At 52.5% G+C, this 25,169-nt stretch overlaps 2 protein-coding genes across 3 annotated transcripts in view; one reads left to right on the top strand and one right to left on the bottom strand.

Moving 5' to 3' along the window:
* POLA1 (DNA polymerase alpha 1, catalytic subunit) overlaps positions 1-4,320 on the top strand; it is a 294,285-nt gene extending 289,965 nt beyond the window's left edge. For both annotated transcript variants that reach the window (XM_059050625.2, XM_067022985.1), the window contains one exon: positions 3,726-4,320. In XM_059050625.2, coding sequence (XP_058906608.1) covers positions 3,726-3,871 — 146 coding nt within the window. In that variant the 3' untranslated portion in view covers positions 3,872-4,320. The remainder of the gene's footprint in view (positions 1-3,725) is intronic.
* Positions 4,321-11,313: 6,993 nt separating this feature from the next.
* Positions 11,314-23,608, bottom strand: ARX (aristaless related homeobox). Its single transcript, XM_059050635.2, has 5 exons — positions 23,165-23,608; positions 20,567-21,443; positions 17,903-17,948; positions 14,732-15,060; positions 11,314-12,515 (listed from the first exon to the last, which is right to left on the bottom strand). Exons 1-5 carry the CDS (start codon positions 23,358-23,360, stop codon positions 12,275-12,277), a joined length of 1,689 nt encoding a protein of 562 aa, XP_058906618.1. The 5' UTR covers positions 23,361-23,608; the 3' UTR covers positions 11,314-12,274.
* Between the last annotated feature and the right edge of the window lie 1,561 nt (positions 23,609-25,169).

Raw genomic sequence — 25,169 nt, 5'->3', positions numbered from 1 at the left:
CGTGATTTCACGGGCGACAGTGATCCTCTAGGCTTTGGTTAGTTGATGAATGCATCATAGGCTGTGTGTGCCTGGCACTGTGCCTTGTAAATTTTTTTCTAAAGAAGAATTCAATGGGAGATGATGTTTTTTCTTTCTTATTTTGATGGAGAAATGTTTAATACTTGTCATTTGATTTGGGGCCCTAAATGTGTTTGCCTTTGAAACAGGGATGTCACTTGAGATCTTTCAGATCCCGTGCATTGTCCAGACTCGGTTATTGATTGATATTCAGGAGAAAGACACCCAGGCTAGAGCCAACAGCTCTCTACGGGTCGGATGGTTTTAAATTGTAAAGAGGTTTTCTTTCAAAATTCCCAAAGCTTCCTGCGTTCCACGCCTTATAGGAGAGCTCACGTTGCACTGAGGGAGGGAGGCTACGGATTAGAAAAGGTGGGAAATCAGAGAACGGTATGGTGGGAAGCCATGCAATTAAAAAACTGACTGAAATTATTACCTGATTTCATAATTGACAGAATATTTAATTCAGATATAGTAAATTGACACACCTCTACACAGAGACAATTATGACTGACTGTATAACACCTGACAGAATCAATTATAACTGACTGTTGTTTGATACCTTTGCACGGAAATAAATGAAACAGACATTCAGAACAGAGACGGCTGCTGCCTGTGTGCCTAAGCCTGCCTTAATTAAAATAAAATAACCAGTAGGCGATGTTAAAATGTCTTTGCCTCGTGCTTTCTAGTTCAGCGTGTTTCTTTAAGTCCAAAACGGGTTTTACAAAGAGTGAAGCTGAAAAGAGATTTTCAGTTTACTGACACGGAAATAAAATATCTGAAATAGAGATGGTTTCCTTAGATGAGAGAATACTCCACTTTAAAAAAAAAAATAGTTCTGACATCTTACTTGATCTGTTGACTTTTAAATAAAATATTTAAGACAAGTTCAACTTGCAGATGATGGTCTAGTTCATCCCATGTAGAAAATACTGTAGCTTGCATGATTTTGAGGTTTTAGACTCTTAATTAGTAGAAACCAACTTTTAAATTAGCAGTTCATTTTCTTGTCTGATAAAATATTGTGTGAATAGTTAATAGTCTAGTCTGACTCGGTTTTCATTGTTTTTATAGGGCTTGGGGACAGGATATTTTTGGTAATGAGTGTATAACCCTAAGGAATCCTCATGTAGAAAGGACCAGGGTAAAAAAGCTGTAGATACATGTTCCTCAAATGTTGTTCCCAGGAAAAGTAGATTCGCTTTGCTGGTGTATTAAGATGAGCGCTTTCCAGTGTTGCTTCAGTCCGCTAGAGTATTATTTTGCTGGTGTGCTCGTGTGTTCCTTCCCTGTCTTGAAGTTTGGATTTTTTTGGTTGCTTGTTGAGACAGCAACAGCCATGGCCTGTGGCATCTCTGTGGATGGGGCGGGATGGCTGCACGTCTTCTCCGCCTCTTGCCTGATGTCCTCTTGAAATCTTTTCACAGTTGTTGCTTCGGGTCAGGTGCTCGTGAGATGGCCTCTTCCCTGACTCCCAAAACTGGAACAGGGAGAAGGAATCAGGTTCTACCGGCTACATTAACTGGTTTCTACCATTGAACCCTGGAATTTTCCCTTGAGTTCTAAAGTGGCGGGTGGGTGTAGCATTAAGGGAAACGAGAGTGACAAGCCTAACGTGGGTGGCCCAGGTGCCCAAAGCAGGGAGAGAAAAACCACAAAGAAGGGGTGAGCCCTTTCCCCACCTCAGCTCCCACCCCCGATGTGGCCTGTGACAGCTCGTGCAGTTCTGTTTCCCAGAAGACCTTCCAAACGTTATCGATTCAGTTCTCACTGGGGAAGCAAGTAGGAGCTTTTTTCTGCATCTCTAACCGGCGTGGAGTGGTGCCTGGGCTGTATTGACCGGCTATGGGATATGCTGGCGGTCACAGTTGTCTTTCACGAAGAAGAGCACCGACTGACGAGTGACGCTGGTTGTCATTCTAACTCTGCTGTGTAGCAGCGTAAATAGTCCCCTTTCTAACCAACCTGGTGGGAAAAGTCAATATCCCATCAGCAGAGGAGGTAAACACATGAGGAGCTGTGCCCTCTCTCTTCCTCCCCTGCTCCGTCTCACCACAGCTCTGTAAATGTCTCTCCCCGTCACACATGCGTTTGTGTCATTCACATGCATGGGGCGCTGGCCTCGGGCCGCCACTGCTCGGGCCATTGTTGTGTATTCCCAGACTCGGATAATTAGAACTTTCTGCTTAACGATGCGCCCCCTCTCTCTCTCTTCTCGTCCCTTTCCACCCCCTTTGGGCATTTAAATCCTCTCTACAAAACTTTTTGTTGTTGTTTCTTGAAAGGCAATTGTTGTAATTTAGAAAAGGTTGTGGAGAATAAACTCGAATGTGTAGCTAAGTAACAAAAACCTGGAGACCAAGTTTTCCTTTTCCAGGTGCTTTGTAGACCTCACCGTTGCTCTGTTGTTTCCGTGGGGTTTTTTTCTTTTGGTGATTGATATGCACTCCCTTCCGTGTTTCCTTCCCATGCTTTCCTATCTTGGGGCGCTAGACAGCCTCGCTCCCCCCAGCCTCCTTGGCCCAGGCCAGCATCTGGGGGCCTGCCCGTCTCTATCTGGGAGCAGTGACACGGGGTGCAGGGACAGTGAGGAGCACGGGGCACGGTGAGCCTTGCCGAGCGTGGGCTCAGGGTTTTGGCTACCTGGGTTTGCATTTCTGCATCCCAGATCTCCAGCTGTGTGCCCTGGGGCAGGTGACTTTAACCGCCCAGTTTCCTCAGCCATCAGATGGGGAATTTTTTTTTTTTTTAGAAGGGCCTCTCCAAACACCTCCCAGGGCTCCTGAGCAGCTTTGAACAAAAGCTGTGTCATCTTAACCATCCTGGGCAGGGTTGGCAACCCCAGGGCTCACCCCGTCCCCAAAAGACCAGACCTGGGTGTCTCTGCCCAGTGCTCCTTCCAAAGAACCAAATGTAGAGGTCTCACACCCTGGGGAGGGAAAGGAAGGACCCTCTCTCTCCGGCTGAGAGTGCCCTTTTCTAAGGCCAGGGATGAATGGGGTGGAAGGAGCAGAGGAAGGACGGCTGCACCCCTCAAGTTCACGGGCACACAGTGTGGACAGAGAAGAAAAAAGCAGTCCTGCCAATGGACAGGTAGTCTCGAGACAGCCTACCCCTCGCCTCTTCGAGCAGAGGAGATTTTGTGTAGCAGAGGGACGCAGATGGAAGGGACTAGAAGAAGCTGACTAGGCCCAGCTGATGTGGGGAGTTTGCGTTGGGAGGCTCTGCCTTCCTTTTGAGACAGACTAGTTCCTGCCACATCCGAACTTTGCATGCAGTTGTGTGCGTGTGCTTGACAGCGCCGCGAATCCGGCGTCAGGGAGTGGAGTTCACCTTGCTTGCTGCACACGGCCGTGCACCTGCAGTTCCCGTCAGTCGAGGGTGGCTCTGTCCCTGGTGCGCTGAGTCAGCTAGGTGCCGAGAAGTGGCGGGCAGGGAGAAGGAAGAAAGGCTTCTACAGAGGAATCTCGGGGTCCCGTCCCCCCGCCCCCCGGCACGGGACTGGCCCCAGGGGTAGACCAGCCACAGGACCGTGAGGACATCGGACCTGGAGGTGAGAACAGATGCACAGCCCCTGCTTCTGGTGCTTGAGCAATACTGAATGCTCTTTAAAAGAAGCTGCCTCTGAGACTTGTAATCCTTTTACTTTTATTTCTTTTTAGATAAGTTGAAGAAGCAGTTTTTTACTCCCAAAGTTCTTCAGGACTATAGAAAACTCAAGAACACAGCAGAGCAGTTCTTGTCCCAAAGTGGCTACTCCGAAGTGAATCTCAGCAAACTCTTCGCCGATTGTGCTGTGCGGTTCTGAGGGGTTCCCGGAAGTGGACGCCCGGGCCGGTGGAAGGAAGACCCGCATATCCTCGGCGCCTGCACCATGGCCCTGGCTGCTTCTCCTGCATCACTTTTCCTTTGGGACTACATATCATGTTTGTGTGGATGTGGCTTGGGAGGGGGATTATTAAGGGGGAAGGGACGGCAAAAATATTTAGTCTACCAAGCATCAGAGAACAGCGAAACCGCCTTCCTCTGACGGTATACCTCGTGCTGTTGAAACACCACCTGGAGATGGCTGCTTCACATTCGCGTTGGGGACTGGATTTCTAGGGGAACGGGCCAGTTAAATCCAGTCTGAACCCAAGTGCTTCCCGGGCTGCTGGCTCCAGGAGTGGCTCTCCTTTTCAGGCTTTCTGTCATATAGGTAGCCGAGGGGGGAGATTGAGAAGCCTCGCACTGACTAAATAGATTAAACAGAGCTTACTTGTGTATTGAATTTCTCCAAAGCCCAACATGCACGCGTACATGCACACCGGGCAGCCGTTTTCCACTCACCTTCCTTTTTTATTTCCTCCAGTAGAAAATCTAGGTAAAAGTTTATACAAAAGGGGAGCACATGTTAAATAATTTCATATCCTATAGCATTTCATTAAAAATGTGTATAGGTTGGGGTGAGGATCATTGTGTTACATTCAGAAAAACTGGGGGGAGAGATGGTTACTCGGCGCTGGCGCTATTTTTCTCATTTCTTCAGAACGGTGCCTTTTTGCCAGAAGCCAAACATGTTTCAACATATCAGTCTTTCCTTTCTTACGTTCTTGGTGAGATTATACTAACAAAACATATTTCCCCTTGTACAACTATGCTATATTCTTAAAAAAAATACCTCCCTGTGGATTTTCATAAGAGAAACACATGCTGTGCTTTTTATATCACTTCAGAATAAAGCTTTCTAAAGGGATATCCACTGCAGTGACTCCTTATCAGGTGCAAAGACTGGACTGGAGAGGGCAGCCAGGAGTAAGGGATGACCGGAGACCATCCCATTCCCAAACCTCAGCCCGCTCAGGTCTCCACTCAGAGATCCTCGGTGTGATGTATGTTCCAATGTTCTGAGTGGCATTTCCATGCACTTTGTGTCCTTTAAGAGAGGAAGTATGGCTTCTCATGTGCTTTGCTGACTCCGACAGCCAAACAGGGCTAAGCCAAGAGCCCAGTGCTGTCTCCTTTTGGAAAGCAAGGCTGATGGCTCCTGGGAGAAAGGTCACCCGGCTTGGACCCTAGTAAAGGCTTACTTGTTAAGCAGTGGAGATGACGCTGCCCTGTATCTTGCTTTGCCTTCTCTTTTCTTTCCCTCACCCTCTCCACATTTCTCCTCTGTCTCCTATACTCAGGTTCTAAGTAGAAACACTGGGTTAATGGCCGTGTCGGTTAATTAATTAATGCCTTGGTACCTCAGGCTCTGCGACCTATCAGAAGTTGCGGCACCCAGGCTGCTCTGGGAAGCTAAGGATTAGGTGGTTTTTCCTGGCTGTTCTCGCATAGGGTTATAGAGACGGTTCTCTAATGCATGCTTCCTGAGCCCACACTCCCACTTTGCTATCCGAAGAGAAGGCACGTTTTCCTCGATTTCTGGGACCTGGGGTTCTTATGGTAAATACAAATAGAGGGTGATCTTGAACTTGCTCGTCAAGAAACTCCAGGAGACAGAAACGGGTTCTCACTGGTCTGCTTCTTGTCCCTTGCATCTAGATTGTAATCACTGTGAGGGCAGGAACCATTTCTGTAGAAAGTCCATAGAAGGTCAGACAGTTCTTAGTACAGTTCCCAAAAAGAGCTAACACAGGGGTTGATGGTTTTTTATTCAGATCAGTAACTCCAGGTTAGTTAAGAGGCTTTTCTGAGAGGCACCTAAGGATTCCAGGAGGCATCTGAGGATTCCAGGATTTTATAGAAAGTTGAAACTGCAACTTTATGAATTCCAGTGGATCTCTCTGTTGGGAGATTGGAACATGGCATGGTCACTTTTCTCCTCTGAGAAAGGTTTCTACTCCCTGATTTGCGTCGGTTGTCAGTGCATTGGTAGGATTGGTGCAGAGATGCTGCCCACTTCTTTATAAAGGGGGAGCCTCCCCATATGTCTCCACAGGCTCCCTGGCATGAGTGTTAAGCTCAGGTGATAAAAGTGAAACAGGCCGGGTTCACACTAGAGAGTAGCAGGGCCTGGTAAACCCAAGTGGCCATGTCCCGTCCAAAGGGGGCAGCAGCTACTCAGCAATTCTGGGAGGGACTGAGCCCAGCGTGGCCGTACGATCTGATCTGGTTTTTAAGAGAAGACAGGAATCCAGATATGCCACGAAGTGTCTTGATTTCTAAACCTTGGCAACTGATTTTTGAAAATAAAATTCTAAATGCTGTGGGCCAGACTAAACCTCTAGGCTAAATTTAGGGCACTAAATTTCCTTCAGTGCCCTAAAGGAACCCATCTGAAAGGGGCATGTTTCCTGTTGAATTTAGGGTTTGCGTACAACAGGGAGCACATCTATCTAGCAAGGGTCACAACTTGCTGTCAACGCTCCTTCATGTAAAGGGGGATAGGGGAGTCCGGAAGTTGAAAATCGTACAAGACCTTGCTCAGTTAAGGTTTTAATTTGTCTAGGAGACAGATGGGGTTCGTCTCGAGACTGTTGCCCAAGACGTGGGGCTAATCAAAGTTGACAGACTGGAGTTTGGGAGAGGCTGGTGAAAGGGGATGGATTCAGTGCCCCTCACAGCCACTCCCTTCTCCAGCCCATACCTCCTCTTACCAACAACACACATACAGACACACCTCAACACGCCTTTTCGAACATAGCATTTAAATTAGTTTGGCAAGTAATGCAAAGATAAAGAAACTCCAAAAGCAGATTTCCCTATCTAGTGTCAGGGTTCTGTGAAAAGCACACTACACCCCAGACCCTCAATTCAGTTCTCCCATCTCTCATCCCAAACTTTAACCTGCCTTGCCTTGCCTTTCTCTTTCTCTCTCTCTCCCTCCCTCCCTCCCTCCCTCCCTCCCTCCCTCCCTCCCTCCCTCCCTCCCTCCCTCCCTCTCTCTCTCTCTCTCTCTCTCTCTCTGTCTCTCTCTCTCTCTCTCTCTCTCTCTCTCTCTCTCTCTCTGTGTCTCTGTCTCTCCCCTCACCTAAATATTTCTTAATTGAACGGTTTGCTGTGGAGCTTCCTTATAGCAGTTTAATAGATTAACTCATCTGAGCCAGCCTCAAATTTCAGATTAAAATTCCTTCATCCCGAAGGCAGCATTATCAGGTTGTTGGAGGCTGTTTTCAAACCTTGGTTTTGAATAGCAGCGGCTCTGCATTAATTTAACCACTAAGCTAATAAGTAGGTTTCGTTTTGTTATGCTAAGCTTTATTGCTTTTCTTTTGATCAGAATGGTGTTGTTGAGCAAAGCAGCAGACAAGGCATTCTTTGATGAGGGAATTAGCGCTCCATTCTTCCTCTATTATTCATAGCACAGTGGAATATGTAAGTACCTGAGGGTGTCAAAGGAGCGCAGGTTCTATTGCAAAGTGCTCGCCTTGTTTCTCTCAATAGCTGACTATGAGATGATAAACCGCTTAATACACTGTGCTAATTGGATGAGAGCAAAAAGAGATGGGAATTAAGGCGAGGCAAAAGGAGAAAGTGCAACCAGCCTTCAATTCACTCTTTCACCACTTTACCAGCACCAAAGGAGGCACAAGCTTTCTATAAGCAGACTAGAGGTTTTGTGCAGAGATAAAATGAACGTGTTAGTGGATTCAAGTAATACACTAATTATTGCACAGTATAAATACCACTACTGGTTTTATAACAGGGAGGTAAACTTCTTTTGAGAGGGTTATAGGATTGCTTGGCAGTGGTGTAGAACCTAATAAGGGCCCAGAGTAATAACCCCCTGGATTAACAAAATTGCTGCTTGTAGAAGTATGATTCAGGCTTTTACGAAGATTTCCGGAGAATGAATAAAAATTACTGAATGACATTTCTTAATGTACAACTGGTAATCACTCCCTTTTCTTTAAAGGAAAAAATGTATACTTCAAACTGGACTGTTAATAACGTCCAGGGACAACACAACTTTTTACGTTGAAAAATACTTATCCCCCCTCCCCCCCCACCCCGGTCAGGTGACAGCTTTTCTTCTCCCTGCCCCCCAGCCAGGCTGCCACTGTCACTTAAATACATAAGCAATTGCTCCGTGGAACTCGGTGTTCCAAAATACCATTTTAGGCCCCATTTAAGACCCCCTTCATTCAGACACACTTCTGTGTATACACATACATGTATGCTCACGTACACATTTTTTCCTCTAAAAGCACGTTGAACTAACTTACGTATAATTTCCTTTCCTCTAACATCAGCCCCTTTTCCATTCTAGTAAGATCTTTGCACTCAAGATGATATGAAAAAGAGAAGTACAGGTGCCTTGTCTCTTGGCATTACAGATCAAAACCAATAATCATAAGTGTTTGCCCCAATGCGGGGCGGGGGTACTAGGAGAAAAAAAAAGTGGGAAACTGGCCGGGACCAACAGTGGTGACTTTAGCTGAAGACTGAGTTTCAAGTCCCAAAAGCTTCCTTTTGGCAGTCACTCTCCTTAATTCATCCACTTTCTATCTTCCTTATACAAACATAAGCCGTCCTCCCTAACTGTTCACAGTCCAGCCCATGGGTAGCTGGTGACTGAAGAACACTTAGGGGCACCTTCTGAAAATACTTTGCCAACTGCTCCCTTCTTGCCTTGCCTTTTGGGCCCCATTCCGGATCTGGCTAGCGTGTCTGAAAACGTAGCAAGTTAACTTAGCCTTTCCCCTCATCCTTCCCACAGAGGCCAGACCGGGCTCCCTCACCCCTCACCCAAAATGCTGTAGGGGTGGCCCTGGGAAGGCGGGTGGTGGAGCATTTCGGCCTGGGTGTGATAGGGAACAGCCGTACCCCCATCACAGGGGTTCTCCCGGACTCCCCGGGCTCTGCACGGCCTCTTCTAGAGTGGAAGAGGTTTGCTTAGGGTTGGGGGGCGGGGGTCAGCCGCTCCCAGCATTGTGACCGCGTTCCCAGATATTGGGGCCAAATTGGGTTGCCATTCATTAATAATGCTCACAATAAGATTAAATCATTCTGGAAAATCTCATAAAATCCCCCTAAGTACGCTCCAGTGGCTCTTTCCAATCCCCATCATTCAGCACTTGGGGAGGTTTGGAAGGAGAAGAAAATTGGTTTCTTTGCTTCTAATGCTGCTTTGAAAAGATACTCAGAGTTTGTCATGCGTGACATGTCACATGTTTAATGTGGACTTGCTGGAAGTCAGGGGGTCTTTAGCGTGTGATATTTATGGGGAATATTAAGTGCAGAATGAGGTCCCTCCAGCTGGGGAAAGTTGAAAGAATAGGAGGCCCAGGACCGGGCTTGTTTGCGGCATCAGAATGACATAGGATTAAGAGTTTGTAAAACAAGGCAAGGGGTTCTCATTGGCCAGTAATAAATGTAATCCTTGGAGGTAATTTCACGCAATTTGCTTCTGCTCCATGGAAGGGTCAAATGAGAAAAAATGACTTAAAAAAGACTTCATTAACAGGAAGAATGGTACTGTTTCTCGTATACCATTCAACTGGCAGCCTGGAGGGGGAAAAAAAACCCTACCTAAACAAAAAGTCAAAATCGACGGAAAATTGATAGCGATCACCGAAAAAAAAAAAAGTCCTTTCCCTCACGCCCCTCCTGCACTTACTTTCCCGTCCCCACCCCACCCAAAACTCCGGAGTAGCCCTGCCCACCCCAGGAAAGCGGCCTTCACCCCAGGAGACCCTGTGGAGTCTGAAGGCTTGAGACACTCAGATCTCGGGGGATGTCCTAGAAAGTTCCCGCCGGGCCCGCAAACCCTGAGAAAGGGACGTGCGGCGGAAGGGCTGAGCGGAGGTAGTTGGCGCCTACTCCCGGTACCCCGGCCAGGCCCCCGCTTGCGAGCGCCGCCCTCGCGAACTCAGGGCCGGGGCCGGGTGGCTCACCGCCAAGGTCGACGGCCAGGGTCCAGGGAGCCCCCTCAGCCCTGAACCCCGCCAGCGTGCTCCCCAAGGTGTCCGGGGGATGGGGAGCTGCGGCTTTCCGGCCGGTTGGGTGAACCGAGGACGCCCGGGCTTGAGCGCGGCAGCTGTCGAGCGCTTCGCCCACCCCCGAGTCACCGCTGACCTCTGCCAGCCCCCGCACCTGCCCCTCGGCCGCGCACGCCTGCGCCCTGGGCCGCGAGAGGACCCGCCCCCCCTTCTCTGGGTCGCGGCCCGGGAGCGCGCGCGGATCCCGGCGGGCCCGGCCCGGAGACACGCCCGCGCGCCCCGCCGCGACCGACTGTCCCGCGGCCTGGCGGGGCGGCGGCACCGGCTCTGAGAGCCGCGCTCGTCACGCCGCAGCATTCCGCACCCCCCCACCCCCACGCCCGCCCCTCTCCCCAAAGGTCCAGCGCGCTAATTACTGCAAATTGAAACTAATTAAGCTTCTCTTCCCTTTCCCATCACCCTGGGAGCGTTGGCGAGACCCGGCCCCCGCGGGCGGGCTTACACGGAGCGGTCACCCGGCGGGGCGCAGGCAGGGCCCGGGGGAGGGAGAAGGTACCGTCGTCGCCGGCGAGGGGTGCGCCCAGGAGGGTGCAGACTGCAAATCTGTTTGGGTCTCCTCGCGAAACCTGAGTTGTTTAGATTTTTTTTAAAGTATATACATTTCCCAATGCCTAGATAAGTGATGTAATGACATTTGTCGAGTTAAGATCTGCCACTTGGATACCCCTCGCTGCCTTTCCATCACTGTTCCAGCGTTCTCTCCCTCTCCCTCCCTCCCTCCCTCCCTCCCTCCCTCTCTCCCTCCGTCTCTCTGTCTCTCTCTCTCTCTGTGTGTCTCTCTCTGTCTCTCTCTCTCTCACACACACACACACACACACACACACACACACACCCTCCTACCCGCGCGTGTACCGTGGAGCCCGCCCCCTCGGAAGCCAGCGCCTGGGCTCCTAGCTCTCGCCATTACCTGTCATCTCGGACTGCGCACTTCCTTGTACGTGGCACTTTCCACAGTTTCCTTCGCTTTCCGAGCCAAGACTCCCGCTCGCTTCAAATTTCTGTCTTCACCGTCAACAATGCCTATGGTACACCCTCCCTCCCTCAAGCCCACCCCACCTCTGGGCCCCGGGCCCCCCAGCTCCCGCTGCGACAGGACCCGGGAAAGCCGAGATGCGCGTGGAAAGCGCCGCGGCGGCAGCGATCTTAACCTTCGTAGGAAACCCTACGGATCCTTTGAGGATCAGATTCAAACCAGGGGCCTCTGCCAGGAAAACGCGAGTTCAGATAAACCCTGGAGGTGCCGGGGCGCAGGAGCCCACGCCCGGCCTCTGGGGGGCTCCCTACTACTGTCCCCTCAGAGCCTGTAGAGAGTATTCACACTTCCTTTTGTTAAACATATATATTTTTTTTATTATTTTGAGCGTGACACTTCTCCACTAGATAGCAAGGAAAAGTGATAACAGTTACACATTACACAAAAGTACTGTACCATTGCCTTTACCTTGAAGGTTTCGGAAGCCTCTACAGTTAATAAGTTAAATAAAGGGCTTGAGTACATAAATATTTGTCTAGGAACCCTACCGTATCTACAACACAGTAAGAATCTACAGGAGGACAAACTTTTACCATACCACGCTGAGTGCAATTGCGTTATAACATTTCAAATATACAAAGCTCTGTTCTTTTTTTTTTTTAATAACAATGGTATGTACAGAATCAATAATCACAGTTTGGTGACTTCAACAGTCCATATTCTAGCAGAGTATTTCCCTTTGGTTTGATATAAAAACCTTGGTTGGTGTATGATAAAGAAGAGAACAAGAACAAGACGCCCCTTTCCGTTAAGTGCACTGTTAGCTATCTTACAGATTCGCATTCGCTTCCCCGGCCCGAAGCCGGGGCCCACGCTGGGGAGATAAACTTAGAGCGCCAAAATGCTATTAGGAAAATTTAAAAAAAAAACCTAACTGGGGTGTCAGGAGGAAGAGAGGTTGGGCTTTTAAATTTTTTAACTTCAGTACCAGGTGTCTTAGGGAGAAAACCTCCCGGATATTTTCAGTAAAAGAACGGGAGAGAGTGGACGTTCGAGTTGGAGCGAGGTTGGCAGAGGCAGGGGCAGGGGCAGGGGCAGGGGCAGGGGTGGGTGGACAGCCAGCCGAGGAGGTGCCACGTCCCGTAGCGCCGAGGGCTGCCTTGCCCGCGTCCAGGCTGCTGCGAAGGCGGCTGCGCTCTCTCAGTGCCGTCTCGGGAGTGTGCTGGTCCTCTGTTTCCATTTGGTCTTAAGTGGTGCTGAGTGAGGTGACCTTTCCGGATCGCGCCTGGGGCGCGAGGGTGGAGGGCAGCCTTTAGCACACCTCCTTGCCCGTGCTGGTGCCCGGCAGGATGTTGAGCTGCGTGAGCTGCGCGGCGTGCTCCTTGGCCTTGAGCCTCAGCGCGGCTATGCTAGAGGCGCGTCTGTCTGCGGCCGCCGTGGCCGGGTCAGCCAGCGCGCCCGACGCCACCGCGCCCTCCACGGCCGGCGTGGGCTGTCTCAGCAGCGCGGCCGCAGTCGACGCGCTGGTCAGGGGGGCCATGGTGGAAAAGAGCCTGCAAGGAGAGCAAACAGCGCGGTCACGGCCCCGGGAGCTGCGCGCAGCGCCTCGGGCAGCCTTCCCCGCCGCCTCTCCCCGGGGGAGCAGAGGGCACAGAAGGGCGCAGAGGGGCGCCGCCGCTGGGGCGGGGAGTCGCAGGCCCGGGTGGGCCGCGGGCTGGGGAGTAGCTGGACCCGCGGTCGGGAGGCTGGGGTGCTCTGAGAGGGTTGACTAGAGCAGGGAACCAACAGAAGGAAAAAAAGACCGAGGGGACAGAGACGCCGCGGAGGCAAGCCCCGAGTCTCAAAACCCCATGGCCCAACTGCGCGGATTCTGTGCTTTCGCTTAAGAAGGGGGGTGTATTCTTAGACCAGGAGCTCCAATTGCCTGTAATACGATTTGCCAGGAGAGAGAAGAAGAGAGACAAAGAGAAAGAAGAGAGAAAAGGAGAAGGGAAAAAAGGGAGAAAGGAAGAACGTGGGATCAAAACTGATCAAGACCTGTGCTCCACTTTGTACTCTCTATATAGGGCTCCTTCTCGGCCCGGGGCTCCTTTTACCTTGAAAAAACCGGTCTTGTTTGCCGGCCTTCCCTCCGCTGAGGCCGCCCTCCCGCGCCGGGCTGAGCTGCCAGTGCTCGGCCGACGACCGCGAGGGTGGGGGCGCCCGTCTGTAGATTTCCGCTCGCCAGGAGGCTCTAACCCGCCAGCGGCCCCGCGTCCCGGAGCGGCGACACCTCTCCCCCACCGCCTTCCCTGCGCCCCTGCAGCCTTTAGTTCCAGAGATCCCCGACCCGCGACCCCCGCGCGCGGCGCACGGCGAAGCCCAAAGCCTGGGACTCCAGTCCGCGCCACCGCCTCCGGGAGGCGCCGGGATTGTCCCGCACGGCTCCTCCACTCTCTTCGCACTGCACCGCTGACCTACAGCTGAGGCCCGAGCCGCCCCTGACGCTCAATGCCACCACCCCTACCCCCGCCGCTTCCCCCCAGGGCTTTGGCTCCGGGCCCCCGCAAGGCCAACTCAGGGTTTCCACGATTAGAAATGAGCCCACCTGGGCTCGAGGAGCGCCTCCTGCTTCTCCCAAGCCCACCCTCCACCTCTGTTATCACCTCTGTTATTTTTACCACCCGCACCGCACTCCTCTTCCAGCCTCTCCAAATCTGGCAGCCGGTACTCCAGCCGTGGTTTGCCAGCTTTTACAAGTCATTTGTTGTGAGAAGGGTAAAGGAGAGGGTGGAGAGCGAGGGACAGAGGACTTTAACAATTTTTTCCAGAAAGGAAGTGTGGCCTGGAGGGGGCGTAACATACCCTGGTTCCACTAGGTAAACTGAGTCACTAACTACACTTCAGTGCACTTTCTGTTTACTTTGTTGGTTTGTTACAAGAAACTAATTTTACTGAGTCTTTTTCGAAAATTTTCTCCAAGATGATTTTTTTGTTAAGTGGCTGTGCAGTTGGATGAATCTATTATTTCTTTGTTCTCTCAAAGAGAGATCATTGAAGCTGCATTCAGTTTTATTTTCACTGCACTTTCCAACTTAATACATCTCTCCTTTGTTTCTTTGTCCGTGTGATTATACAGACTTTTAATTTCATCATTCGATGTTCATTTAAAGGAAGGGAGTTATGATATATGATGAACTGTTTTTCTTTTCTTTCGTTGTCTTGTGCCGCTTTGGGGGGGGTCGGGGGTTGTATATATGGGGGTCGTGGGTATGGTTGGCAGTGGGTCACTTGAATGACAAGGAAGATAGTCTGGGGAAGAAGAAAGAATCCTTCGCACCCAGAGGGCCCGTGACTCCAGGGCTCCTGTGGGGGCCAGGGCTGTGTTCCTCTGGTTGCCTGGCTTTGGGGCATGAGGAAGGATTTTTGCAAAACTTGAAGAAAAGTCATTCTGGCTCTGTGGCCTACACCTGTACCTGTTTACACACATACCACCTATGGCCTGGGCTGTTGCTGCCTTCAAATTGTACTGATGCAGCTTTCATTGAACACTTCCAGTTTCCACGGTTGCTATTATCGCCACTGCCTTTCCCTTTGCCGCTCAGTCCCAAGTCATTCCCTTCAAGATCCACATTGTTTAAGGCAAAATTAGAGATTATTTTCTTTGGCTAAATCGCTGAGGTTAAGACAAAGAGAAAAGATGTGTGTAGTCCCTGTCTCCAGCCTCGTCCCTGGACCCAGGCCTCTGTGCGTGTATGAGAGAGACAGACTCCCCGAAGCCGCGTATTACCTGCCGAACGCAGGGCTGATAAAGGCCGGGTGCCGGAACACGGCGGCTCCGAGGAAAGTGCTCAAGCCCAGCGGCGCCCCGCTGGGCGGCAGGCTGGCCGAGCCCGGAGGCGGAGGTAGGCTCGGGAAGGCAGCGGCAGCGGCGGCGGCAGCGGCCGTCCAGGCCGAGTCGAGCGCGGGGTGGTGCGGGGGGAAGGGGCTGGCGTCCAGGTAGGGGCTGAGCGGGTGGGTAGCGGAGAGCGGCCCGGGGAAGGGCAGACCCGGAGGATGGGTCTGTGCACCCGCCTTCTCCCGCTTGCGCCACTTCGCCCGACGGTTCTGGAACCAGACCTGCAAAGCGGAAAAGCGGAAAGAAGCCGGGGTCGGCGCGGCTCCGGCCCCCCCCCCACCCCGCCTCTTCCTCGCGCGCGCTGCGGGCCCTGCCTCTTTTCCCCTGCGGCCTGCGCCCACCTCACCCCTCTCTGGCCTCAGGTTGTTCAAGGACACGTCTGGGGCCAAAGGGGCAGTGAAAGAGGGCCCAACTTAAAGCGAGCAGGAAACACTGGGCAAGTGAACCCTTTCCAGTGGATATTTCAACCAGCCTAGTTCCTTTCCAATTTTTAAGGAATGTAGTTTCATGTGTTCAGAAGTGAGGAAACCAAGGTTTAAATGTCTGCGCTTCCTTTTGCTTGCTCTGTTGTCTTTAAACAGGTCACTTAAACCTCTCTGAACCTCAGTTTTCTAATCTGTAAAATGGGGGTAATAAAAGTTTACTCATAAGGCTGTGATGAGGAATGAGCAAAATAAGGCATGCAGAAGTTGGCATTCAGTGGTGACTCTTGGGACCAGGCAGCCACCAAGAGAAAAGAATGCTTATCAGCTTTCTGCCTCAAATCAGCTATTTTTGCCTATTTCAGGTTTACCCAAGAGGTGGCAAAATTCTTGCTCTGCACCGAAAAGGGAATCAGGGAGGTGGCTCATTTGATCTTTCCAGAAATATTTATTGAACGCCTATGTGGAGTACACTGGGTTCTTGGGCTTGGGGAGAACTGAGAGGGAGGGAAGAAAATACCCACGGTAATTAGCAAACAGGCATACAGTTTAGGGGCCCAGTTCTCCCTGAAATGAAGTGTGGAGTACACAGCGTGCTATCTGCAGGGGCTCTATGCAGGGCCGGGTTCTGCCGAGTTAAGGCACTGACTGAGGGGATCAGGTATTCAGCAATACCTGGACACAGAAACCAGAGTGTAGGATACCTGTAGACTGTGCACATCTTCAGAGCTAGCTAACGGGTCCTTTATTTCTTCTGGGGATGTGGTTTAAATCGGTTATTTAAATAAGATAGTTCTAGGCTTGGGGGAGGTTTTCAGCACAAGGTATCTTGCTAATTGTTAATAGAAAGCAGTTTTAGCAGAGACCTTTACCTGAAATATGGCAGCTACCATAGTCTAAAAATAACTCCTAGGAGCATGAAATTATTTTTATGTGACCTGCTCATCACACCCACAGCTAAGATACGCTCCTTCTCCCCTGAAGGCATTAATATTTTTAGGGCTGGGTTTATGCCTGCACACAAGTCTAAAAATTAAGAATGAACTCCAGGGCTATACAGAGTTATATTAAAATATAATGTAAATGATCCCAGAGGAAAATGTTTTTAAAATTTTAAGACATCTATGCCTTTCAAATATACACAGTGGGGGCTGTCATTACTAGCACTAGTGTCTAGGCTTGGTTTGACTTCTAGACAGCCACCTAGGGCAAGAAAAATCAAGAACCCAAGTCGGTTGATTACTTAAAATTCTGCCAAAAGGGGGCCCATCCATAACATTTCGTAGCCCTCAAATAATCTATTTGAGAATCACAGAAACACTCCAGTGTGGAAATTCAGAGACTTGAAAAAGAAAGACTAGATGGGACCAGGCTGGGTGGGCAGCTTTTGTGTATCCAAATCTGTCTAGACAATATCCACCCCTCCTCGATGGCAGTGAAAGGAGTAAGGGTGGGGGGGGGGACAGTGGAGGCAGAATGCCCTCAAAGAACGTGGAAACCTTCTACAGACGGATCAGCTCTCCCGGCTCAAACTGCAATTATCAAGATGTCCCCCTGCAATTCCTATTATTGAATTAATACCTCCGAGGCCCCCCAAAGGTAAACGAAAGGACTCTAATAATTCATATTCACTTAATTACATCTTCTCCAGTGAATAGGGAGAGAGGAGAAGGGGAGGGGGGGCGCTCTCTTTCTTTTTAAAAGTTATTTAACTTTCCCACGACTCGTTCCCCTGAGCTGAAAATGCAGAGTTGCTGTCACATCTCTGTTTGACAATGGAGAAATGTGTCAACAGAAAGGAGGGGACAGGCCTCATCATTAGCCCTCTAATGCAAGAAGCTGTTGTGTATTAAATGAGCCATATGGAATTTATTGTGCTTTATCAGCACCTGATTTTGACTGTAAAGTGATTCACTCAGCTCCTAACCCAGGGACATCTGTTTTCTGTTGGCCGTCGGGGCTGCCCAGTGTTGATCGTCTCTTTGGTTATGAGGCCTGGGTTCGGAAATGCACTCTGGTATGGGGCTGCAAACACCTTTAATAGCATTGCACTCACTCCCTATTAGATCAATGTGGGCTCATTGCTATAAAAAATGGGAAATCAAATAGCATTAGCCAGCTCCTTGTGCGGGCAGAGGGGAAATCAAACAGCATTTTGCCTTCAAATGGCCCTGTTTGTTCTAGCACTAAGTGGGCTTTTATGAAGCCCGATTGGAGACTTAATCGCAGCCAAATACCTGCTTGGAGCTGAGCGGATTTGTCTAACAACCAAATCCATGCTCCATCCCATTATTTCAATCAGGGGAAGTCAGTTTGCAGACTGTTTCCTACAGGGGCTGTGGACCAGGGGGCTTCTGAACTGCAGTCTCAGGGACCCTGAAACCCCTCTTATGATCCTGGACTCCTTCCACAAGGCTCCCAAACCTCGAAATCTTCCCCTTCAACCTCCCAGGTCTTCATATTTTAATATAGTTTTGTGTGTGAGTGTTTGGGTTTATCTTTCTGATTCTGCTTTTCTTCATTTTATGAAGGGGGTTCTCTCAACAACCCTCCAATCCATCAACCCATCTCTCTTCCACTCTCCCCCCCCCCACCCCAGCCCACTGCCCCTCCCTTCCTCCCTCTCTGCAGTGCAGCTCACCTGGACCCGGGCCTCAGTCAAGTCCAGCCTCATGGCCAGTTCCTCCCTATAAGAAAGCAACACACAGGCAGGAGGTCACTGCAGGCTCCAGCAACCCCCGTCAGCCCCCTTTCCCTTGCTGGCAGCCTCCTCCATTAGGGTCTCACCCCAAACACCTAGGCATCACCATCCCTTCAACATTGGAGTGCCTTGTATTTGACTGAAAACGTAAAAACACGACACACTCCCAGATATAGGATGTTATCTGTTATATTGTATCATATTATATTCAAAAGTGACAGGGGTGACTTCTTGAGTGTCTAAGTCTCGGATTCTCTCTCACTTCTAAGCCAGAGTTAGACAAGACACACACACACACACACACACACACACACACACACTCAGTGATTACAGCCTCTTTTGTCCTAATAGTAAATGGGAGAACTCAACACCCAACTAAAAACATTTCTTTCGCCCTCTTGGTTTCTTTCTGCCTTCTTTCAAAAATGTTCTCTCCCCTCTCCTCTCTCTCTCTCACCAGCTCTCTGCCTCTCCTTCCATCTCTCTCTCTCCGCCGCCGCCATCCTCCCTCCCTCACCCCTTTAGGTCATACTCCCCATTACCCTCTGGAGATATGTTAAGCTTGTTAAGAGTTCAGTGGGGTAATTTTTCGATTAAACAAAATTCTGCACACCTCCTGACTCCAGTGCCCACTACAAACCCTGCCCATCTCAGGGGAAGTCAATTTAACTGAAACCCTACCCCGTCATTGCAGTTATTACTGCGACAATTAAGGCAAATAGGAAACCATTAAAATGCTGTAAAATGGCTCACGACCTGTTTACCGAAAATATGAGCGCGCAGAGAATAATTGGCCCTCCGCTCGCTAATATGAAAGAGCGGGGGCCGCCCCAGTCTCGGACCTGCCTCTACACTGCTGGCAGTGCCCCTGGCCCACACCTGAAACTTCAGGATTGGGAGAAAACCGGTTCACTGGAGAGCTTTCCCTCTGCCTTCTGCTACAGTGAGCATCAGCAAATCTAAAACCCCAAAACCGCACTCCCGGCTGGATCCGGGCAGGAGCCAAGGAACTCTAAATAACCCCCTGGGTCGGAAGGAGGTGAGCATGGGGTGGCGAAAAGGAGCTGCCCCTCTTCATGTACTTTGGTTCCCCTGGAGAAGCTAAAAAAGGGCAGACCTGGGTGCCAAGCGACACCACATCATTCTCTTCTTTTGAATTACACGTGTGATAAATGCAGAAAAGCAGGTCGGCCGGTTAGCTATTTGCTAGACACAATTGTTTGAAATTTTCTTTTCTTTTCTAAAGGTAACGAAGGGACTGGATGACACGGGAGGACCAAGTTTAGCTCAGGGGATGATCAAGGTCAGTGCCTTTGCCCCACATCAAATCTACTCTTTTCCGTTTCTGGTTAGGAGACAGTTTGGCAATTAATGGCTAGACCAACTACACTTGCGAGTTGGCTCGGGCCTCCTGAATGCTGAGCGATTTCTCCTCCGGTTCAAAGGGGCGGACAGCTTTCCGCTGCTACTAAAATGCACGTTGAAAAGCCGCACACGCCTCATGCGAAGGTGCTGCTCGAGCTTGACAAGCCCAACGCTAGGCAAACACCCATCTCTTTCTCCCTCCCCGCTGGGGAAAGTTTGCCCTAACCCTGGTTCCTCGTCGAGCCAGACCTAAGCCCTGGGGTGGGAGAGGAAGGCCCCCAGCCAGGCCGGCGCCCCAGGTAGGATGAATAAGCTGGCCCTCAGAGGCCCAGTCATCTCACAGGTACATCTTTCCCCCCAAAAAACCCGGGCGAGTGGGAAGTGGAGCGTAACCAGGAGGAAAGCCCGGGTTGGACAGCCGTCCAAAGAGAAAAATTCCCCCAGCTGCTCCGTCTGCTGCCTGCCAGGCTTCCAGCAATCAATGCCCGCCCCTGTGAACCCGCGTACATTAAACCAACACTGGGTTTAATGTGTGTGGAGGGAGAGAGGGCAGCGATGAGAAGGGAAGATTATGGCCGGTGCCTCCACAGTTGTACAGATACCAAACACTGCCCCGTTTTGACTTCCTTCGGTTATTTCAGGAGTCCTCAAATGACAGAACTCGGATCTTTTTAACGGCCTTCTCCGCAGGCACGGACAGCTTCACTGCGAACTGCGTTAACTGATACCCAGCAGGCGCCCAGGGCATCAGGCAGGGATGGCGAGCGCACCACACAGCGGCCAAAAATAGCCCCTGTTTAGCTCTGGCGGCGAGGGCCGGCAGCGCTTCCTGCGCCTCGCCTGGGACCTGGCCCGGACTCCGGACCGTAGCGCCCGGGTCCCTGAGTGTATGCGCAAGGGTGCGCAAGTCTCCAAGGTGGCGTGTTCGGGCGGCCTTTGGAAAGGCCGTTTCTTTTTCCCTCTCTAACTAAAACTCGTAATTTGAAAAAATTAAACTGGAGGGACCTTGGGAAGGACTAAAAACAAAAAATATCCCAGTCTAAACTTAAGGCCCGGAGTAGGGGGGAGGGAGGGAGTCGTTTTTGGTCAACGGGGTGGGTGCATTGGGAGAGCGCGCCTGGGTAGAGTCCAGGAGCGGGGTCCCTGCCCCAGCCCGGGGCCCCTGCCCCACCACCTTCCCTCTCCCGGACCCACTCGTTCCCTCCAGCCGCTGCCGCTGCGACCACCCCTCGCGCGTACCTGGTGAAGACGTCTGGGTAGTGCGTCTTCTGGAAGGCCCGCTCCAGTTCCTCCAGCTGGTAACTGGTGAACGTGGTGCGGTAGCGCCGCTGTTTGCGCTTCAGCAGCCCCTCCTCTGAGTCGCTGCCCGCAGACAGGCACACGCTGTCCTCGCCGTCCTTGCCCTCAGCGTCCTCTGGGTGCAGCAGCAGCTCCTCCTTGGGCGACAGCTCCCCGCCCTCAGCGGCCACGGCGGCGGCAGCGGCGGTGGCCACCGCTCCGGTGGCGGCCACGGCGCAGCGCCGCGGTTCCTTGATCAGTGCGCGGGCGTCGTCCTCCAGCAGCTCCTCCTCGTCGTCTTCCAGCAGCTCCTCTTCCTCGTCCTCGTCCTCTTCATCCTCCAGCAGCTCCTCCTCCTCGTCCTCGGCGCCCGTGCCGCTACTCGCCGCCGGGGCGCCACCGGGGCCACCGGCCGCGCCGAGGCGCTCGTCCGGGTGCGCGGCGCCCCCCGGGCCGCCCAGCTCGTCCAGCGCGGGCGGTGGCGGCACGAAGGGCGCCCCGTTTTCGCGGTACGACTTGCTGCGGCTGATGCTCACCTGCGGCGCCTGGCTGATCTTGAGCGTGTCCCAGGCTGCGGCGGCCGCGGCCGCGGCGGCCACGGCGGCCCCCGCGCCGTCCGGCCGCTCCCCGGGCCGCGCGGTCGGCGGCGGCGGCGGAAGGGCCTCCCCCCGCGGACCGGCCGTGGCCGTGGCCGCCGCCGCCGCCGCCGCCGCCGCTGCCGCCGCCGCCGCCGCGGCGCCCTGGAGGAGGCGGCCCCCGCCCGGGCCGTACAGGCGCCGCAGCTTGGGCGGCAGGTGCAGCTCGGCCTCGAACGGGGCGCTGCTGCCCTTGGGGGAGCCTGCGGGCAAGGGAGAGCGGTCAGCGCGCCGGCCGGCCGGGCGCCCCCGCCAGAGTCGCCGCCCGGGCCGGCCCGCCGCCGCTCCCTCCGCGCCTAGGCCCCGGCGCGCGCTGCCCCCCCCACCACGCGCCATCAGACTCCGAGCCCTTCTCCTCCTTCCCCAGTTTTCTTGCTGTTTCTTTTTCTTTACATTTTTCTCTCTTTGCCTTTCTCTTGTTTCCTTCTTTTTTCCTTCTCTCCTCCTCCGTCCCTCCTTTCCTTTCCCTCTCCCATTCTTCCTTTTATTTTCTTCCTTCCTTCCTTTACATTTTTCTCTCTCTCCTCGCCCTTCCTTTCATTTTAAATTCTCCTTTTCTTTCTCTCTCATCCCGTCTCCTCATCATTCTTTCCCCTCTCCCTCTCCTTCCTTTCTCTTATTTGTGCGCCCCCCTTCTTCCTTCCCTCCTTTATTCCTTTCTTTTTCTTTCCCCTTGCCCTCTCTCTCACTTTTTTCCTTCCCATTTCGGGGCAGGGGGCAATCTGAAAACATTCAGCAACTTAAAAAAAAATCACCACCACCCTGAAAACTTTGCGCACGACCTCTGCCCTCGGCTCTGCCACGCGGCCGGGGATGGCGAGAGGGGCCGCTGCCCGGCGGGCGACCCCTGCGGGGGAATGGGGAGCGGCCCGTGGCCCTGAGTGCGGCCTTGCCCCGACAGACCCCAGCGGGAGGGGCTGGCGGCTCCGAGCACAGAAAAATCGTCCTGGAGAAAATGGGTTCAGAAAGGCCTGGGTGGGGGACGAAGGGGGTGCAATAGGCACAGGCCGCTCCTTCCCCTCGAGGAAGCGCCTGGCACAGGTGCCACTGCAGGCTAAAAAAAGAAAAGGAAACAGTCAGTTTTATTTTAAACGCCCCCTTCTCCGCTGTCCGCTCCCGTCTTCCAAGTGGCGCTGCGGCTGGACCGCTGGTTTACGGATTTTAAAAGAAATCAACAATTCTTTCCCTGCGACACCTCTGCAAGCCAGCTCAAGGCGAAACTTGAGTGTAACAGGTTCGGGGCAAAACGACAGTTGTTCTGAAATTTTTAATTTTAGAAAAAAATAAGAGCTTGTAAACATCTCAACTGTTAAAAAAAATAACATAGCAGAGAAAAAAACAACACCCAGAAGCCGTACATTTCATACACTTTAAATACAATAAGGAGCATTTGGGGAATCCCAGGGAGATGTTTTCTGCAAAGCTTGGGTTTAAAAGGTCACAAGTAATCTACAATTTTAAAAAGAAGAAAAAAGCACACCACCACATATAAAGAAATCTTCCAAAGAGGAAAGGCCAAGGCTCACTCGGCCTGGAGTCCCCATTCACAGCTTTTGGGGTTCTTGTCTTCACCAAGTTGCTGTTACAAGAGTCCACCCGGCACCTGCTGTTTCTGGCCTGTGGCCCCTCTTCAGAGCACCCCCAAGGCCACCAAAGGGGGCATTTGAACGACCTAAGGACGGATACCGAGAACCTAGGGGCCCTTGAAGCGAAGCTCGGTATCTGCTTTCTCTGGAAGCAGAGGGGGAGGGAGAGACATCCCCTGGCGAGATGTTTACCGCTCTTTGAGGCACCAGGCCTCAGAGTTGTTCCCTCTCTTTCCTCCGTCTCCAGTTGGACAACCGCAGGCCCCTGGCCCCGGAACATCACACATCCAAACCAGTGCCCAGCACCCTTTTCAGGTGCTCGGCAAGCACAGCCTTACCTTGAACGGCCTTTTCCTGGTCGGTGCGGCTGGCCAGCGGGGCAGGCAAGCTCTGCGCGGCTCCCAGCAGCCGCATTTTGCACGGGCTCCTCCGGCCCAGGATGCTGTCGATGCAGTAAGAGGAGAGCAAAGTTGGAGATTTACTTTTGCACTCGGGCCTCTCGGAGCAGCCCTCCTCCTGGTACTGATTGCTCATGGCTGGGTTTTTTTCCCTGGGCGCAGAGAAGCGGGCCGCTGGCTGCCTCTCGGGGCTGTTGGGATGGATGGGTGTGTGTTGGGGGGGTGGGGTTAGATGACTGGTTATAATGGATACTGTTGCGATCTCTGTGCCTCTCTGCCTCGCTCGGTCGCTGGCTGCTGGCTCCCGCCCTGCCCGTGGCCGGAGCTCGCCCTCTCCGCGCTCAGGACAAGCTGTAACAAGTGTAGTGAGCTGCGGGCGCGGAGCTCTGGAGTCTCTCTCCTCCACGTGCTGAGAGGCGCCCTCTGATTGGCTCTCGCCAGAGGCCTGCGCCGGGCTGTGGGCTCCGCGCAAAACCCGGACTGGATTCCGGGAAGGCCGGCGGTGGAGGAGGGACAGCAGGCACGCACCCGAGCCAATTTTATTTTTATATTTTGTTTGTAACTAACAACTTTCTAACTAACAACTTTCCTGGAGCTCCTCCTTTAACCCTTTAGGCCTAGCCCGAAGCTCTAGCTTATTCGGATGTCAGGCCTGTGGGTGCCACTCGGGCGACGTGCGCCCCTTCCACCAACCCGAGGACCTCACTCCCTTGGAGACAAGGCCTTGAGGCTCGGCTCGCGTTCAGACCGACTTGGCCCTTTTCAAAGCCAGTGTTGCGCTCCCAGGACAGCGCCTTGACCTCAGTGGCCCTCAGCCGCCGTCCTCTTTAGGCCGGACGGGCCTCCGAGGTCCCGGGGTGACGGACGCAAGCAAACATCTGCAGTTGGGGCGTTCGGTTTTCTCTTGCGGCCCAACGCCTTGAGCTGTTAGTCTTCACCTTGAGCCCGGCGGTTGCTCTCTTGCTGGTAGCGTCCCTCAACCGCTCTCATCTCCGTCTTCAACTCTGGAAAAAGTCCCCTTAAAGACAAAGCTCTGCCAAAGGCGCGCGGCCTTCCCTAGAGCACCTACAGGGCAGAAAGGGACAGGCGAGTGTCGGCTGCGAGGACGGGCAGTTGGGGACAAGTCCTGGAGTCTCCCCCTTCTTCCCGGACCCGCTTCCCTCTCCTCCCCACAAGTTAGCCTCTGTTAGTCAGGCCGTCACCCCGAGGCTGGACACTCTCAGATCACGCGCAGGGAGGGGAACCTGCCGGGAGCCCTGAGCGCTCCAGGGTGGGAGGGACCCAGGTTTGGCCTTAACCAAATCTCAACGCCTAAAATTCTGAACTCCCCCTGGCAAAGGCGAGAGAGCGAGCCTGAGGGAGAGCGCGTTTCTTCCCAAACAGCTTCCTGCGCGTCCAGCGCTGAGAACCGAGACTCAACTCCGACTGAAGTTGGGCCGAGCCCAGGCGAGGGGCTAGAACGGACACCCTCCTTTCCTGGGTGCAGGGCCCAAGGGACAGCCAGGGGCCCCGACGCTGTCAGGGTGGGGGCGAGCGTGGTGGGTGGGAGAGGGGCCGGGGAGGGGGAATCCACGCCGGGTTTTCCTCTCTCAACCCCTTCAATGTGTCAAAGAGAAAAGCGTTTTACAAAGGATTATACTTGAATCACTTACAGTCAGTATTTAAAAATACAAGGAGGCATAACTGGGATTTTTTTTTCCGGCCATAAACATCTGCCTAACTCTTGGATGTTGGCGGGTGGGTGGCAGACAGATCGGGCTGGCTTGGCAGGAGCATTCAAGACACAACTGGAGGGGATGAAGGGTTAGGAACAGGCACGTTAATAATGTTAATACTAATGCGGATACTACTACTATTAAAGGCTAGAGGACAAGGAGCGCTCTGTGTGTGTGTGTGTGTGTGTGTGTGTGTGTGAGCGTGTCTGTCTGTCTGCCTGTCTCTGGCT

Source organism: Kogia breviceps, chromosome X, assembly GCF_026419965.1.
Source record: "Kogia breviceps isolate mKogBre1 chromosome X, mKogBre1 haplotype 1, whole genome shotgun sequence".
Taxonomy (NCBI): domain Eukaryota; kingdom Metazoa; phylum Chordata; class Mammalia; order Artiodactyla; family Physeteridae; genus Kogia; species Kogia breviceps.
The sequence above is the reverse complement of the archived record's forward strand: the minus strand, read 5'-3'. Positions and strand labels throughout refer to the sequence as shown.

What these genes read in the sequence shown, in the direction of transcription:
- ARX (XM_059050635.2), bottom strand. Translation starts at nt 23,360, where the DNA reads ATGAGCAATCAGTACCAGGAGGAGGGCTGCTCCGAGAGGCCCGAGTGC. An exon ending in TGACTGAGGCCCGGGTCCAG is followed by an intron (nt 15,061 to 17,902) that starts GTGAGCTGCACT and finishes TCCGCTTTGCAG; the next exon opens with GTCTGGTTCCAGAACCGTCG. An exon ending in ATCAGCCCTGCGTTCGGCAG is followed by an intron (nt 12,516 to 14,731) that starts GTAATACGCGGC and finishes CTCTCCTTGCAG; the next exon opens with GCTCTTTTCCACCATGGCCC.